This window comes from Rhea americana, unplaced genomic scaffold, assembly GCF_003343005.1.
Source record: "Rhea americana isolate MKP2758 unplaced genomic scaffold, rheAme1 scaffold_32, whole genome shotgun sequence".
In the NCBI taxonomy this organism is placed as follows: domain Eukaryota; kingdom Metazoa; phylum Chordata; class Aves; order Rheiformes; family Rheidae; genus Rhea; species Rhea americana.
Window position 1 is genome coordinate 1941117 of NW_028186446.1, and position 15921 is coordinate 1957037.

The 15921-nt window shown below is 39.0% G+C and overlaps 1 protein-coding gene and 1 non-coding gene across 4 annotated transcripts in view; one reads left to right on the forward strand and one right to left on the reverse strand.

Annotated features, from left to right (window-relative positions):
* The window catches only part of CDK14 (cyclin dependent kinase 14), a 330258-nt gene that overhangs the window by 140061 nt on the left and 174276 nt on the right, over positions 1-15921 (forward strand). For all 3 annotated transcript variants that reach the window (XM_085310484.1, XM_085310486.1, XM_085310483.1), the window contains one exon: positions 10797-10859. In XM_085310484.1, coding sequence (XP_085166610.1) covers positions 10797-10859 — 63 coding nt within the window. The remainder of the gene's footprint in view (positions 1-10796; positions 10860-15921) is intronic.
* On the reverse strand, positions 3809-3877 carry TRNAV-UAC (transfer RNA valine (anticodon UAC)). Its single transcript has one exon. It is a non-coding gene; the product is annotated as a tRNA-Val (tRNA).

Below are 15921 nucleotides of genomic sequence, written 5' to 3' on the forward strand. Positions count from 1 at the left end.
TGTAGACTTTCAGAGGAATAAATACGTACAGTGGCTTTCCTGTACCAGGAACTGAAGGAAAAAATTTATGAAAATAATTTTTTTTTGCTAGTTTAAATAGAATTAAAAATAATACCCTGCTAGTTTTAATATTTTCATTCTTTAGTAGTTTATTGTATCTATGTTGCAGGTCCTGGGCAGCTGTATCTTGAGTAATATTCTGGCTGCATCCCACACAATCCTTATCTTTATTTTCAGTAGTAAACTAGCATTGTACAACTTGGTCTGAAGTAAAAAAACTGGCAGTATTTCAGCTCGTACTATAGATTGCCCGCTCTAATTAAACTTTTTTCTCAGGCTTTTTAATAATAGGGGTTGTAACTGCTGTTTAGTTCTGTTTAGAATGAGAAGCTCTGACTTCTCATTCTCTTTAAAAAATCTTCAGTATGGACTTAAAAACTGGCTGTTTGGAGAGAGAAACATTTTTAACTACAATTATAAATCTTAAAAATCTCTTTTGCTTGCTGAACTATCAGTAAATAGCATCATACTAATTGAATCATAGAAAATACACCTAAGAAATCTTCAAAMCCAGAAAGTTAGGGGGAGCAATTCTGGCAAAATAATAATTAAAAAAAATCCCTGAAGTCTGGATGAATGACTTCAGGGAGTAAACGAAAGAATCAAGTTTCAGTGGAATCAACACTGAGAAGGAAAAAAGGCCTACTCATTTTTTCTTGTTTTACTACTCTGATTAAAGAGGATATAATCCAAAGAAGCATCATTTTCCTTTTTTTTTTTGCCTTGCAGTCTTACCTGCAGTTTTTCCCTATCAAATTTTTATTAATCCTGTGGACATTTGGGATACGGAGGCATGACAGAAAATAATCGCTCAGCCGCAGTGGAGAGACGCCTACGATAAGATGCAGAAGCCTTTTAGAGGAAGCACTTGCACTGCTTTTTTTTTCCTGCCCTGAAGATGAGATTGYCTTTACAGCACAGCACACCACCACAGTAAAGATTCCTGTGCTATTTCAGCTTGTGTTAGTATATCTGCATTGTCAAAGGGCTGCCCTGTGCAGCGTTAGCATGGATACTTGCTGCACGTGGCTTGCCTGCCTCTCCTGCTGTGGGTATTCTGCTTACGTGCCTCTGCAGTGAGTTCAGTCACAAGCAGCTTAGGGGCATCTGCCATGCTATGAAGGAGATTTTTGTATCGTAGAAATATTAGACTCTTTTTTTTTTTAATATATGGAGAGATACTCAGTGCTATGGAAACCTTATGATTTTGCACATTAAAGTTCATGTGCACATATGTGTGTGCATGTGAATTACAAGTGTCTCAGCTTGTAAAAATTGTCATAACCCTTTTGACTTTAGGAAATACAGGAATACATTACGGCTTACACAGGTGGATGATCCGCTGCTAGGTTTTAAATGTGCCATACAGAAATTCTTACTGATCTATGAGGTGCAATTCTTTTATTAAAATAGTCTTACCAAATTAATTGTTTACTGTCTCTTTAATCTGATTTACTAAGAAAAGAAGGCTGATACAGTTATTAAGGTGGCCAGGGAATAAAGAAGAGTGTAAAGTGACAACTGAACCCTTCAGAAAACAATAATTCTTTCCATAGTGATGGGTTTTATCTGTCTAGGTTACAGAACAGATTGTTCTCTTTGCAATTAAAGGAGACTGTGTCAATATCTGAACATATATTGTGCAAGACAAGCCAAAATTCAGACAACTGTGCATTCTGTTTTCTCTCTGGGGTTTCCAGGTAGGTTTTTGTATATATATATATGTTGTATATACTTCTCCCCTGCCCCTCAGCTCCTTTCYTACACAGTATTGTTCATGTGTTTTGAAGTAAATTTGTCTTTGTTGACAGCGTGTGAGAATGTCAAGTCCCTAGAATCCTGTTAGCAGGATTGTTTTCATTAAAGGTGTGTTATGTGTTTTTTTCCTTTTTTTTTTTTTTTTTTNTGAATCCCTAATATATATCTTTCCTCTGCTGCTCAGCCCAGCTGCTGCTGTTGCCTTCTGCACTTCTTCTGGAAGTTGCTTAGGTATTACTCAGAAATTGCTTGTAGACTGTTTTTTTCTTAGCATGGTTAACACCTTCCTTTTGCATAAAGAGAACTAACTTGAATTATAGAAATCCATAGAAATGCTAAAAAAATAAAGTATGACACTTCTGAAAGCACCAAACCCATCAAATGTTGTTTAAACTGTTTTGCAGAAATCTGCACATCACCTACGTTAAAGGCTAGATTCCATTTAAATAAAAATAACTTTTCTTTGTTCTCCTGTTGCTTCAAATGTTACTACTGCTTGTACTTTTATTGGTAAACTGTATTATCTGTTTGAGAATTTGTTAGTGACAAAAGGGAAAGTATTTTAGTCTGTAGAGCTGCTAGGGCATAAGTAATGCGTGCTCTCTTTTTAACGGGAGAGACTGGCTTGCAACAGTCTTGTTGCCTCAGTGAAACAATACAATCTGTCTGCTGCATGATGTCATTGCCAGAAGCCAAATAGTACAGTTTTTGTTTTAATGGAAGGGTTCTTTCACATTGCTGGTTTTACATGATGGGAATGTGGTTGGAAGTGCTTCCTGTTCCATTCACAAGCCCCAGGCTCTCCATACATTTCAGCTTCAAAAATGACAGCTGAAACCAATTAGGCAGAATTATGGGACAGCTAAGTCACGYGTAGATTTATCATGACTGAGGAAGAGGAGGGAGAGAGACTCTATTGCTTGGGAAGTAGAAATAACTAATTTAATTAGAGGAGAATGACAGTCACATAATTATTATGGAAAGGGACTGGGGAGGGAGAGCTCCTTTCATGTCCATGGCCGTGCCTTTAAAATGAGACTTCTTGCCCTTTGTCTGAACGTGTTCATGTTTGGTAGRAGAGTCTCCGATTTCTGCACAGGATAGTGGAGGAAAAATATTTGAATTTAAAGTGAAACACAAAGCGTATCTGAGGAGATATGTAGCTTATGGTTTACTCATCTAATCATAATTAGAATTCTTTCTTCAAGGGGAGAAGGGAGGAGTCTGAATCTTCAGCATCTGTCTGACTTTTTTTCCTTTTCATTTACATTCTCTCTCTCTGTCTCTCTCTGTTTCTTATAGAATGCAGTTTATATAAACTTTGTTCAGCTGGATAAATATCAGCCTTGTTTCTTTTCCCTTCAGCAGATGCTTATGCACAGTATGCTCACAAATATATACATGCATGTGTCTACAAACATGAGCCAGAATGAATAGAATTTTCCTTGGTACACTTCTACTCTGCCACACATTGTAAGCCAAACCCCATTTCTTCCCTTTATGAAATGCTGTCTTCAGGCTGTTCACGTGAAGTAACTGAAACTTTCTGTGATATTGTCATGGTGGATGATGTGGGGAGGAGTGACCAAGTGACAAGCATAACAGAGAGAGTCTACAAAAGTGTGGGTTTTCTGTTTGATTTTTAGCACTGTGTTCTTTTCCTGTTCCCTGAGCAAAGCTTGCTTTTTGCTCAGTCCTATAATTTTGTTATTTTTTTATTTAGATTCTGATCTCATGATTAGAGATACTTACCTCCATCACAGGGAGAAAACTGCTTGAAAATTATTGAAGTTTGAGTTTGCTGAGGATCGAATGGGCATTGCCTGACGTGCTTCTGCATATAGTTTGGAAATAAGAGAAGGATGGAACTTGCATATCTGAGCATGAGTTTTCCCTTCCCTATCCCAGGAGATAGTCAGGTTGGAATCAGTGAGGTTGGAAGGGACCTCTGGAGGTCATCTAGCCCAACCTGCCAAAGATTTCCTGGTGCTGGTTCCACTGGGGCTTGAACCCAGGACCTTCAGCATGTAAAGCAGATGTGATAACCACTACACTATACTCTACAGTGTCTGTTTTAGTGAAGATTTCTGCCATCCATCACAAGAAGGGTCAAGACACTTGCAGGCATTTCCTAATGGAGGTCTGCTTACTTGGGATGTGCACTGAAGAAAGGTTTTGTGTTTTAAGTTACTTAGAGGAGGTAGCACAAAGGCATGACAGAGCCTTCTCAAGGATGTGTAGCTATGTACCAGAACCTTGAATTCACATCACAGCCCTGGAGCAATGATCTTTTGGCATGATTTAGTAAAATACAAGTATTCGAAGAAATAAGGTACCAATGTCTGCTTCAGGTTGCCTTTTAATTTCAGGCAAAATTGCCAAGATATTTTTAAATCTGTAGCTAGAGGACCCTTATTGCAAATATTTGTGATACACAGGGTGCATTTTTTTTCTTCTGTTAATAAATTCATTGTTTGTACTTAAGATCTGTGTCTTCGAAGATTGCAGTCAAGTAAAAGGAGAGATGAAGTCTTTCACAGCTTCTAATGCATCCACTAAGCAACTGACCTTACTTCTGGTGAAGGAGGTAGTGGGAGAAGAGATCAAGTTCTTACAAAARTGTAATAGATTTTGCCCAAAATGTTGTATTAGTGAGGCAGTAAAGTCAAGTTTTTTAAATTAAGAGATGCTGCAATTAAGATTGTTTAGGCAATCTTAATTTGCCATTCTTGTGGAAGAGCCTCCTGTGCAAATCTGCAGATGACTGTGTAGTGATGGCATGTGGCGTTTGCTGAACTTTTCTTATTTGTTGTGGATGTAGAAACTAGGGTGCCTTTCTTTGGATTCAAAGTATGGTTTCACAATAAGGCAGGTAATATGTAGAGAAGTAGATTCTATCCCTGCCACAGAGCTTGTGTAATGTTTTGGTAACCATCATCATTAGCACAATTTTGTGATGCCATCAGAAATCACCGGCGTCACGGTTGAAGTGTTACTGTTCGTTCCTTACTTTTGCATGAGTTTATCAGCCTCCCTTGTGAAAGTGTTAAATGCTCACAGGTGTAACCAAAGTCAGTGAAAACACACAGAAGGCAGAAAAATGCCAAATACTCTGAAAAGTCAAAAACAAAGTTCTAAATTGAGATCTTGAAGTCAGTGATACTTAGAATTTTTTCTCTTTGCTTCTCTTCCCTATCTGATACAGGGGGGTGTTGACACATTTCCTCTGAATTGGTATGAAATCTATTTCTGTTTATGAAACCTGTCAATACTGTACAGCACAGGAGAGCCAGTGAGATTAATAATTTCACCTTCAAAGTAGTAAATAAGATGGAGACTGTAAGCTGTGTGAGAAAGGGTAGGGGGGAAAGAAATAGCACAACTGTTCTATAATCAAGTACTTCCTATTCTGTTCAGTGTGTGTGTTTCATCATGTGAGGGGRAAAAAAGTATAGGATTACTGTACACATTAAAATGTTATCATAGTGCTCATTTTGGGGTGAACAAGTTAAAGGTTATGTGAGCAACCTTAATTCTGTAGTTCCCTTACTTCGGAGTTCTTCTCAGTGAAAACTTAACAGTGTAGCTATACCATGGGTAAACTGATGGGGTTTTCAAAGCAGGAATAAATGTGATTTTGAACGTATGCTGAAATACAATATTCAGTCAATACTGAATTATTTGTGGTGATTTATCTGGGTTGGGGATTAACAGTGTGTTACATAGTTGTTACAAAGCTAGATCTAAGCAGAATCAGTCTAGCCAGATCCACCTGGGATCAGCATGTGTGTGACAGAGCYCTGCAATTACTTGGGGGTCTCTGCACTGCATTTCCAGGGCATCCAGTTTCCCTGGGAGGTCACTCTGACCTGCTGGTGAGTTGATGATAAGAGGTCTGTTGGTTGGCTTGTTTCTTGTCTCTTACTACCTTGCTTCAGCATAGTTTTATGTTATTACCAATACATAATTGTATCTTGAGTTTTCTCTATGCGATACATTTCATTAGTTCTAAGGTGCTAATTACAGCGAAGAGCCTGGTGTCAGAGTATGCAATGCTGTGTCTGGAGCCACTGTTCCACCTGGGAAAGCACATTGCCTTCTCATAGAAATAGCTCTTTCTGCAGTGCTRTCAGCTTTCCTGGCTATACTTGTATTTAATTCAATGTGCTTTGTGCCCCTACCCTGGGAACAGAGCAGCAGCTGACTATGCCTTCGCTTTCGCTCCACCTCCTTTTTTTAAGTGAGGAACAATATGCTACTATAATTTTCTAAGTTGCTTTTCCAGTTGATACCATAGTGATTAGCTGCTTTTATAAGAAGGACTCTTAAGAGTTTTATGATGGAAAGTTCTTGAAAGATTTGAGCAGAAAAGATGTTACGTTTCTGTTTCCTATCTGAATGAAGAGTTAGTAGCGATTTGATGTGTGTGTGTGAGGGAAAAGGGAAATGTAAAAAGACAGCTGCACTATTAACTTTGCTAGATTTCCAGGATTCCTTATGATAGTAGAAACTGCTACTCACAGGAAATTTTATGTAGGTACAACCGATCAATTTTTGAATCAGTTTTTGCCCTCAAGAATCCCAGACCCTGGAGACAAGAGATAAACTCTGGAGAAAGGAAGACTTTCCCTTGGTCAAGGAGGATTGGATTAGAGATCATTTAAGCAAACTCGACATTCACAATACATGGGCCCTGATGGGATGCAGCCACGACTGCTGAGGGAGCCGGCGAATGTTATTGCTAGGCTGTTCTCCATCACATTTGGAAGGTCATGGAGAACAGGAGAGATATCTGAGGACTGGAAGAAAGCCAATGTCATGCCAGCCTTCAAAAAGGKCAAGAAGGAGGATGCAGGAAATTACAAGTCAATCAGCGTCACCTCCRTCCCTGGAAAGGTGATGGAACAGCTCATCCTGGATGTCGTCTCTCAGCATGTGGAGGACAAGAAGGTGATCAGGAGTAGCCAGCATGGATTCACCAAGGGGAAATCCTGCTTAACCAATCTGATAGCCTTCTGTGATGGAATGACTGTCTGGGTAGATGAGGGGAGAGCAATGGACGTTGTGTACCTTGACTACAGCAAGGCTTTTGACACTGTCTCCCGTAACATCCTCCTACATAAGCTCAGGAAGTGTGGGTTAGATGAGTGGACAGTGAGGTGGATTGAGAACTGGCTGAAAGGCAGAGYTCAGAGGGTCATCATCAGTGGTGTGGAGTCTAGTTGGAGGCCTGTGGCTAGTAGCATCCCCCAGCGCGTAGTACTGGGTCCCATCCTGTTCAACTTTTTCATCAATGACCTGGATGAGGGGACAGAGTRCCTCCTCAGCAAGTTTGCTGATGATACCAAGCTGGGAGGAGTGGCTGATACAGCTGAGGGCTGTGCTGCCATTCAGAGAGACCTGGACAGGCTGGAGAGCTGGGCAGAGAGGAATCTCATGAAGTTCAGCAAGGGCAAGTGCAGAGTTCTGCACTTAGGGAGGAATAACGCTGTGCACCAGTACAGGTTAGGGGTTGGCCTACTGGAAAGCATCACTGCAGAGAAGGACCTGAGAGTCCTGGTGGACAGGAAGTTGACCATGAGCCAGCAATGTGTCCCTGTGGCCAAGAAGGCCAATAGGAATGCATCCTTGGGTGCATTAGGAAGAGTGTTGCCAGCAGGTCGAGGGAGGTGATCYTGCCYCTCWACTCAGCCCTGGTGAGGCCTCATCTGGAGTACTGCATCCAGTTCTGGGCTTCCTGGTATAAGAGTGACATGGCGCTACTGGACAGAGTCCAACGTAAGGCTATGAAGTTTATGAGGGGACTGGAGCATCTCCCTTTGAGGAAAGGTTGTGAGAGCAGGGCCTGTTTAGCCTGGATAAGAGAAGACTGAGAGGGGATCTTACCAATGTCTACAAATACCTTAAGGGAGGATGTCGAGAGGATGGGGGCAGACTCTTTTCAGTGGTGCCATGCAACAGGACAAGAGGCAACGGGCACAAACTGAAACACAGGAAGTTATGTCGGAATATGAGAAAGAACTTCTTCCCTGTGAGAGTGACGGAGCMCTGGACCAGGTTGCCTGGAGAGGTTGTGGAGTCTCCTTCTCTGGAGATGCTCAAAATGTGCCTGGATACGATCCTGTGCAGTGTGTTGTAGGTGACCCTGCTTGATCAGTGGGGTTGGACTAGATGATCTCCAGAGGTCTCTTCCAACCTCAACCATTCTGTGATTCTGTGGTGAAGAGAAGTACTGACACAGAGGTTTATACTTGGCTACCAGCTCTCCTGGGCCTTGCGTTAGGAAGTAGTAGTTGAAGTAATGAATGACACGTGTTAAAATTATCATAGTTGATATTCATGCACAAAGAAGATACAGCCAAATAAAAACTGAGACAATAGGAGACAAAGAGGTGGTCCTCACACTTGGCTACAAATGGAAGTAGACTAGTGATGTGACTCTGAAGAGGATGCTCTTAGAAAGCTTTTGGTGACTAACACTGTGTGACTGGGGAGCATCTGGGGTCCTAGGAGGTCACAGTCATTGGACCTTTCAGAGTCATACTGAGTTTGTCTTCTTCTAGCCTGTTTTCTACTGCCTATTTGCAAATTTTAGAAATCAGTAGAAATTGAAGGAGACCGTAAGTTCGCACCTACCAGCATATTTGTTACCTGCAAAGACTGAACTGCAGGGAAATTGTAATATATAATATAATAATGTATAATCCTCCTTCTTCAGCCAGCCCACATAAGTGAGTGTTTTCGGCAATGTGGGTGGATGTGGCAGGCATCTCTGTGTCTGTGAGATATGAATGATACGGAGCTGCCCTTTTCACCCTGCCTGTGTTTCCAAAGCAGTAGCTCATGCTTTTTTAAACTTCTCCCAAACACTGCAGATGCTACCACTATTTAAAAATTCATATTGAAGTTAAAGAAGAGAACATGTTATTCCTCCAGGCTGTCATTTTTCTGCAATAAGAGAGAACGTACTGAAACAGGTGGAAGCTACCCAAATTCCTTATTTGAGGCCAGCTATGAAGACAGGCATCACCTGYAGTAATGATGTTTCAGGTGATATTCTGCCAGAGGCATTAGACTTTTGTACTTGGGTTAGTACTCAAGAGCTGTTAGTTTTTCAAAACAAATTACAGGGTTAACAGATGACTGTGATTGATAATGTTTCCTTGGTGTTGATGCAGTAAAATGGAAACAGAGTTGGGTAATGTGTGATGAATACTGAAGAATACCTGGCCTGTTCTTGGCATGGCTTGCTGATATAGTCCCAAACAACTGACTAAGAGAATAGAAAAGAAATAATACCTGAAACTAATAGACTTTATAAAACTGAAAACAAGCCTTTAATCTAAATATGGATTTATGCAAAATGCACTTAAAATAATTCAGTGACATAAATATTCACTGTAAATATTCACTGATAGATGAGGGGTTTTTTTTCCATTTTCTTTGTAAATGCATTCAGTGGTGTCTTAACTAGAAATTGATATATTACTGTAGCTTGTGTTTGGGAAGAAACTGTGTTGCAGTCTAGTGCAATGTGCCCCTTGCCCTTGTGGTATTAACAAATTTCATTTTGGGACCCACATAATTTCCCGTAGTCAGGACACTTGCTGTTTTGAGGCCACATATGAATTTTTGGAAAAAAAGTGTGCTGGTGCACAACCTAATCAGCCAGAAYGTCTTATATCATTACAATATTAATTCTTCATGCACAGTGCATTTTCATTGTTAGCTCCAAAAGAATAGAGGATAGCTGATATAGAACAGTTGTGGTTAGTCCAAATTTTAATCTTAGCAGGTGTAAACTTTTATATATATCCATATGATAATTCTGCAACAGATTCGCTGGAGGATTGCTTCCTGGACTTGAAAACATTGCACAGAAAGCTCTTTTGGTATTTTAGAGGAAGCTTTTGTCCAAACCTCTCACCTTGAGTACTGCCTATATTTAGCTGATCTGTTCTGTATGTGAGGCATGCATTGCCAACTTGCTTTTCAAGGAATGCTAGCTGATTTTTACCAGATGTTTTCTGAAACCAGATGTGGACGACAGAATCACTTGTAGTTTTTGATAGTTATTCCAGTGAATAATTTTGCTTGGTTTATTCTGAATGTAGTTGCAGAAGCTGAGTTGTGCAGTCAAATCAGAAAAGCAAAATGTGACTTCAGTGGAAATGTGCTCCTGGCTGGTAGGAAACTGAAGAAGTGAGAAGAAAAATTCAGAGAAAATAGTGCTTCCATAGTTAAAAAAGAAAAAAAAAACCAAACCCCCCCCCCAAAAAAAACAAAAAAAACTACCCCCCCTTACTTAAATATTTATTATGGTATTCATAAGATTTATCTATACATTGCAAGTCCACTTATTTTATGAAGAGATTTTATGGTATAGTTGCAGAGAATATATTCAGCTATGAAGTGAAAACTGATTTAAATTTTTGAGTCTTCAGTGAGGCCATTTTCTAAAGCATCTGTAATTAGTAGCAGTACATGTGCATAATATATGCTTCTTTCTGAGCTGAAAACTGTCATTCAATACTGTGGCATGCAGATTTATTTTCTAAAGCAGTAAACTATCATAATGTAGACTCATAAAAATTATAATTAGAAGCCAATGTCTTAATATGAACCATATGATTAGTATTTGAGGTTCTTCCTTATTTTCTTTCTATTTCTCTCAGGCATTACCTGTATGGTATTGATGGTGATACATTTCTTAAAGTTACAGAATGTTACTGAAATTCAAATAATTTTACCTTATGCAAAGCATTAGAAACAAATGCAATTTACATTTGATGAATATTCATATCAGTCAAATTGCAGAAGTTGTTAAATAAAATGGAGCCTAAAGGCACAAGTTTGTATGTATGTGGGGAAAAAATCACCTTATCTTCCATTAGTTCTGTCCACTCCTRAGTAGAAGGATATTTATTATTGTAACCATACAGATATTAATACATTTTTTCCATCTGACTTTCTTTTAGCACACTGATTTATGTCAGTACATGGACAAACACCCTGGAGGGCTTCATCCAGAAAATGTGAAGGTAAGAGTCAAAAAGAGGGCACATTCAGGATAAGTGCAGTAACAATTAACTTGCACAGAAGGTCGTGTGAATGATTTACTTAAAACTTGTCTGATCATTAGTTAAGAGAAAAATGATTGGCATATGAACTAGTTTTATTTAAAATAATTAAAAATACAAATATCTGAACATTCCTACAGAAGAACTTGTGAAGTGTGTCAAATTGATTCTGAGCCAGAATAAATGAGTAAATACTATTTTAGTGTTGGTAGCCCCTCCTCTCCCCTCAAATGTTTAGTTTCCTAACACACTCTAAGTGAACATATTTTAGGCTGTCAGCACGAGATCTTCAGAGAGATAAATCAGTGCAGGTTCACAGGTTCTGAGGGAGCTATAATGAGTTCTATTAGCTGAATGTGCTGCTTTTTTATATGAGGCAACATATAAAATCTTTCCTAATCTTTCTGCTCCCATATTTTCATTAAGCATTTTCAAAAGAGATCTCACTTCTTACATTTTTCTTTTTGAAGGTAGATCTTAAGATTCATCATGCAGTAAAGGGAGGTATTGTTAGCAGGGTTTGATAGAAAAGTATTTGATTGTTAGAGACGTGATCCAGTTACTTTCTGGGAAGTCAGCCAAATTATTTTAGCATAAAATGGAAGCCAGTCAGACATGCAGAATGTGTCTTGTGTGTATAGACCACCCAGATGATATTTGTTACACTTGTCTTGCACTTTGACACCATTCCCAGTGTTGTTCTGCTTTGGAGGTGTTTCAGTCTCCACTTGTCATACTGAGAATTTTATTCCAGTATTTAGTTGCATGAAGACAGAAATTGAGAAGTTCATAGAAAAAATAAACATTTTTTTTTAACTTGGAAAACTGAAAAGGCCTGTCTGATTTTTTTTTTTTTTGAAAAAAGGCAATAATTTAGCTTTATGTAATAGGTGATCATTATTGTATGCTATCTAGACTTCCTCATGAAGTCAAAAAGAGAGTAAAGAGAGTTGTCAAAATGGGATGGGTGAATTGCCTCCTGGAGCTGGGGTCTCCTCCCACTGCCTGGAGGGAACCTGTTTCATGGTGCCCCTGTGAGTGCTCAACTGGTGTGTGGCTAATGGCAGCTGAGGTACAGGTGGTGGTTGGTGACTGAACCTTTTGAGCTTTCTTCACTATTCAGTTCCATAAGTAGAGTTTCACTGGCTGAGTGAGTTTTTGAAATAATGGCTCTATGTTTCATTTCCCTCTCTGAAAACTTATTTTGCCTCTCTGAGATTTGGGATAAGGTAAGATTAGTTTTGAGAGCTCTTCATGCTGCTTCGTGTATGTGAGAATACTCGAAGGCTGCAGTGGTGTGTCAGTTAAGATATAGTGTGCAATAGTCATTGCAGTTGTAACTCTTCCCCACTGAGAGGACATCATAATTCACGTAACTGCACTTTTTCTAGCTCATATCAGGGCCCATATCAGTGAGCTTGTCTTTGTGGAAGATATTTGTACATCGATAATTGGGCTTGCTACTGCATCACTCCTCTAAATCCTGAGTTAACTGGCTTTTACAACAGATTTACTGTATAAACCACATGTAATTATGGAGGCAGAAGGAAAGCTTAGTAGGAAAGCTTTGCTATTAAGCTGGCTAGCTTGCTTTACAGGCACTGTTGAATGTTGCGTGGTGAGATTGTAGAGGGAACTGCAACAGCAGCATTTTCCTTTCAAATTTTGCTGCATGTATTCCTGTGATTATCATCTAACAGCAAGGTTCAGCAACACTTAAGTTTAGGGGCACATTAGAAATGTTTCTTGGAGTAGCCAAGTGTGTTAGAATGCTGATGTAATGCTAGTTCAAGCTTTATTAAAAGTCTATGTGGATTATTGATGAAAAGGGACCTGGAAAAAAGCAAAAACATTGGTTAACTGAAGCAGACCAAGTTGTCCTTCTGCCGTGAGTGATTCGTTGGACAATTAAAACAATATTTTTCTCTTAAATAATAATAATGAAAATGAATTATATATGTTTAATAGGACGTTTTAGCAGGCCAGCGGCAGGGCAAGCCTTAGTTTGTAGTGATCTTTATTAAAACCGAACATGCTGTTTTGAGCTCCCACCATTCTCAAACTGAAGCAGCCAAGGTTGTCAGTGAAATACTTACCTGTTCTCAAGGAATGAGTGAAAAGTATATGCTTAGCCAAGCAGAAGATTTTCTTCAGCCAGGAGGTGAGGAAGCACAGAGAGAAGGAAACGCAGTATTATATGCTAACAACTCCTAGACCTTTGCCAGAGTGCAAAACCAAAAGTTTGTGTTGCTCATTTCTTGCAGAGGCAATATATGGTTACTACGTACTATCTTAATGTTTTGTCATACTGTACTAAATCTGTTGGCAAAAGTAATTGTGGTTCTGAGGCCTTATCACCTGTTTTAGTTCCAGCTTCTGGGCAGAGATGTCTTTCTGGAGCTCCAGATGATTTTTAAGGGTTGAGCTGAGCCATGTTAATTAGCCATCTCTCTCCCTGCCGGCTTCTTGTTACATGTCCTTCAGGAATTTCAGTTCTAGTCAGAACTGTAGACTGAGTGTGTTTAGAATCACTGGTTATGTGGCTACATCCCCAAATCTATTTTAAAAACTTCCAGTTCAGTGGTTATATTCCAGCAGGAATAAATTGGTCCTGGTTCTCTGGGGCTGACCTGTGCAATTAAACCGTTGCAGCTCTCCCAGCAAAAAAGGCCCTTAATTTTGTTCTGAGGAAGCTACAGGCTACTGATGGATATTCCTTTCTGGCTTGTTGCCAATTATTATAAATACAAAAACACATAATCACACATTTTTATTTCCAAAAGACATGGTAGAAATAGCTTCTGTAAAACAGTAGTTTATAGGAATGCAGAAGCAAAGCTATTATGTATTTACATTTGGTTTCCATGGGACGTCTTCAGTCTAATTATATTTCTGAATTTTCTCCTTATTTACAAGCTGAAGACAATGCTGTTCCATCTGGCTTACTTTCAGATGAAGAAGAATTGTAAATAGAATAAAATCCAGATTGCTTTGATGGACACACATACTACTGTCGCCTTGGGTGTTGTGTTTGATATTGCCTTTTTGGTGGTTTCAAATAGGCTATTTACTGTTGCTTACATATTTTAAATAAATAGTAAACAGAATATTATAAGTATGTGAAAGTATAAAGAGGACTGTCTCAATTTGCAGTTGTAAGAGTCTTTGGACAGTGTGTTTAAGTAAACAAAAAGAAAATTGCTTCCTAGGTTTTTAGCGGTGTGTATGCATACACATGTAATGACTTCAGAATTTTCCACTTCCTGTGCACATACGCAAGTCTTAGAAAAAACATCAGGCTTTAAACCTTTAAAGAATCTCTGTGTGCAGCTGAGATGTTATCTRATGTTGTTTTTAATATACATATCCTGAGAAGGGTAAACTGAGAATCCTGGTGATTCTGGACATCTGCTTAGGTACCTGTAACTTCCTATTAGCTAGAAGGAAAATGATGAGACATAGTTGTTCCAATCCCTACATTCAGAACTCTAAATTCAAAACTGGATTCATACCCTATTAGTTCCAAGTAAACAATATACAGCTTTAGTTGTTAACAAGCCTGTATATCTACCACTTATTTATAACTGTGTATTAAAATACTGTGTATAGTATTATAATTGGGAATGAGGAGAGAAGAAGGTAAATAATTAAATACCTTTTTGATAGGGACAATCTGATCTTCTCTTGTGTCTGGTTTTAGAGATACCTTTTTCAATTCTTCCATAATCAAAGGCAAGAAGTAAGTCTGAAGTGTGTGGCCCCACGTATATGTTATACCCAGTTCTGCTTCTGGTGGAATCTACTGCTCCAGCTTTATACAGAGACTAAGCTGGGAGCTGTTCTGTAAGCGTATACCATATAGAGCTTACCAGACTCCAAAATGTGGCTCTGGCAAGCTGAGATACAGGTCGTGCTGGTCCTCCTCTAGCCTGTGCTAGACTTATTTCTGACTATCCCTGTGCTGTTTCTCCTGGCCCAAAGTACTGGAATCAGTACTCTGAGCTTTCTATCCTGCAGCTGTTGCTTCCTTTAGAGATAACTCATATTTCTTGGACTCCCACTTGAAACATCTGGATTGCTTCCTACAGCAGAAACTACTGGTCCYAGTAGCAAACTCGATCAGAGTTTTTTCATGATGATATTCATGCTGGTTTGTGCTTCTTTTGGTTTGGTAGAGGGCCACCTCTCCTAGCCATTTGACTTATCTTCTTAGTTCTCCTGAGCCTTGGTTTGCAGCTATCTGTAAATGGTTCTTGTTTCGTAAACTGATAATTTAATTTTTCAGTACCTTTTCTTTTTTCAGTATTTCAGGGTGTCCTGTGAAAATCTATTACACTTCCAAAACTATATTCTTAACTTTTTTAGCTTTTGAAATAATATCTCTACTTTAACTGTATTGTTACTCCATTTTACTACAGTCTCAGTCACATTTTCTTTTTATCTGCAAGTAGAATTATCTTTCTGTTTTGCTGAGTTTTTTTTTTTTTTTCCCATAGCTGAGTCCGTTTTCTGTAGCTCCTATTATTGGTAGAACAAATGGAGCACAGGCTTGCATCCTTCATGCCTACACTGCTTATTTACATTCCTATATTAAAAATATATTAATGAAAGCTGATTTGCTTTTTAATTAGTGCATGAAATACTTGCACTCTTTTGGGAAAAAAAAATCCTTGCATTTTTCTGTCTGCCTTTTCACACTCCCTGCAGCGTAAGAGGTAATATCAGCAAGCATTTGAGTTCAAAAAGCATCTTTGACTAAATGAAAATACCACTTGTCTCTGTCCCAGAGTTCCTCAATTAGTGCAACACCAGCCTGGGTGACAATGAGGTTGTCGAGCAGAAAAGTAAAAACTGTCTCTGTCTTCTCAAATCACTCTCCAAAGCTTGCCTTCAGGCAAGTTGGAAGGCTCCTATCATCTACTGTGACCAGAGGGAGAAGGAACTTCTAGTTTGTTCTTTCCTTTTCCATCTAATATTGTCACTCTGATTTCCTCTTCCCTGGGTGCCTCTTCTCTTCTCAGGG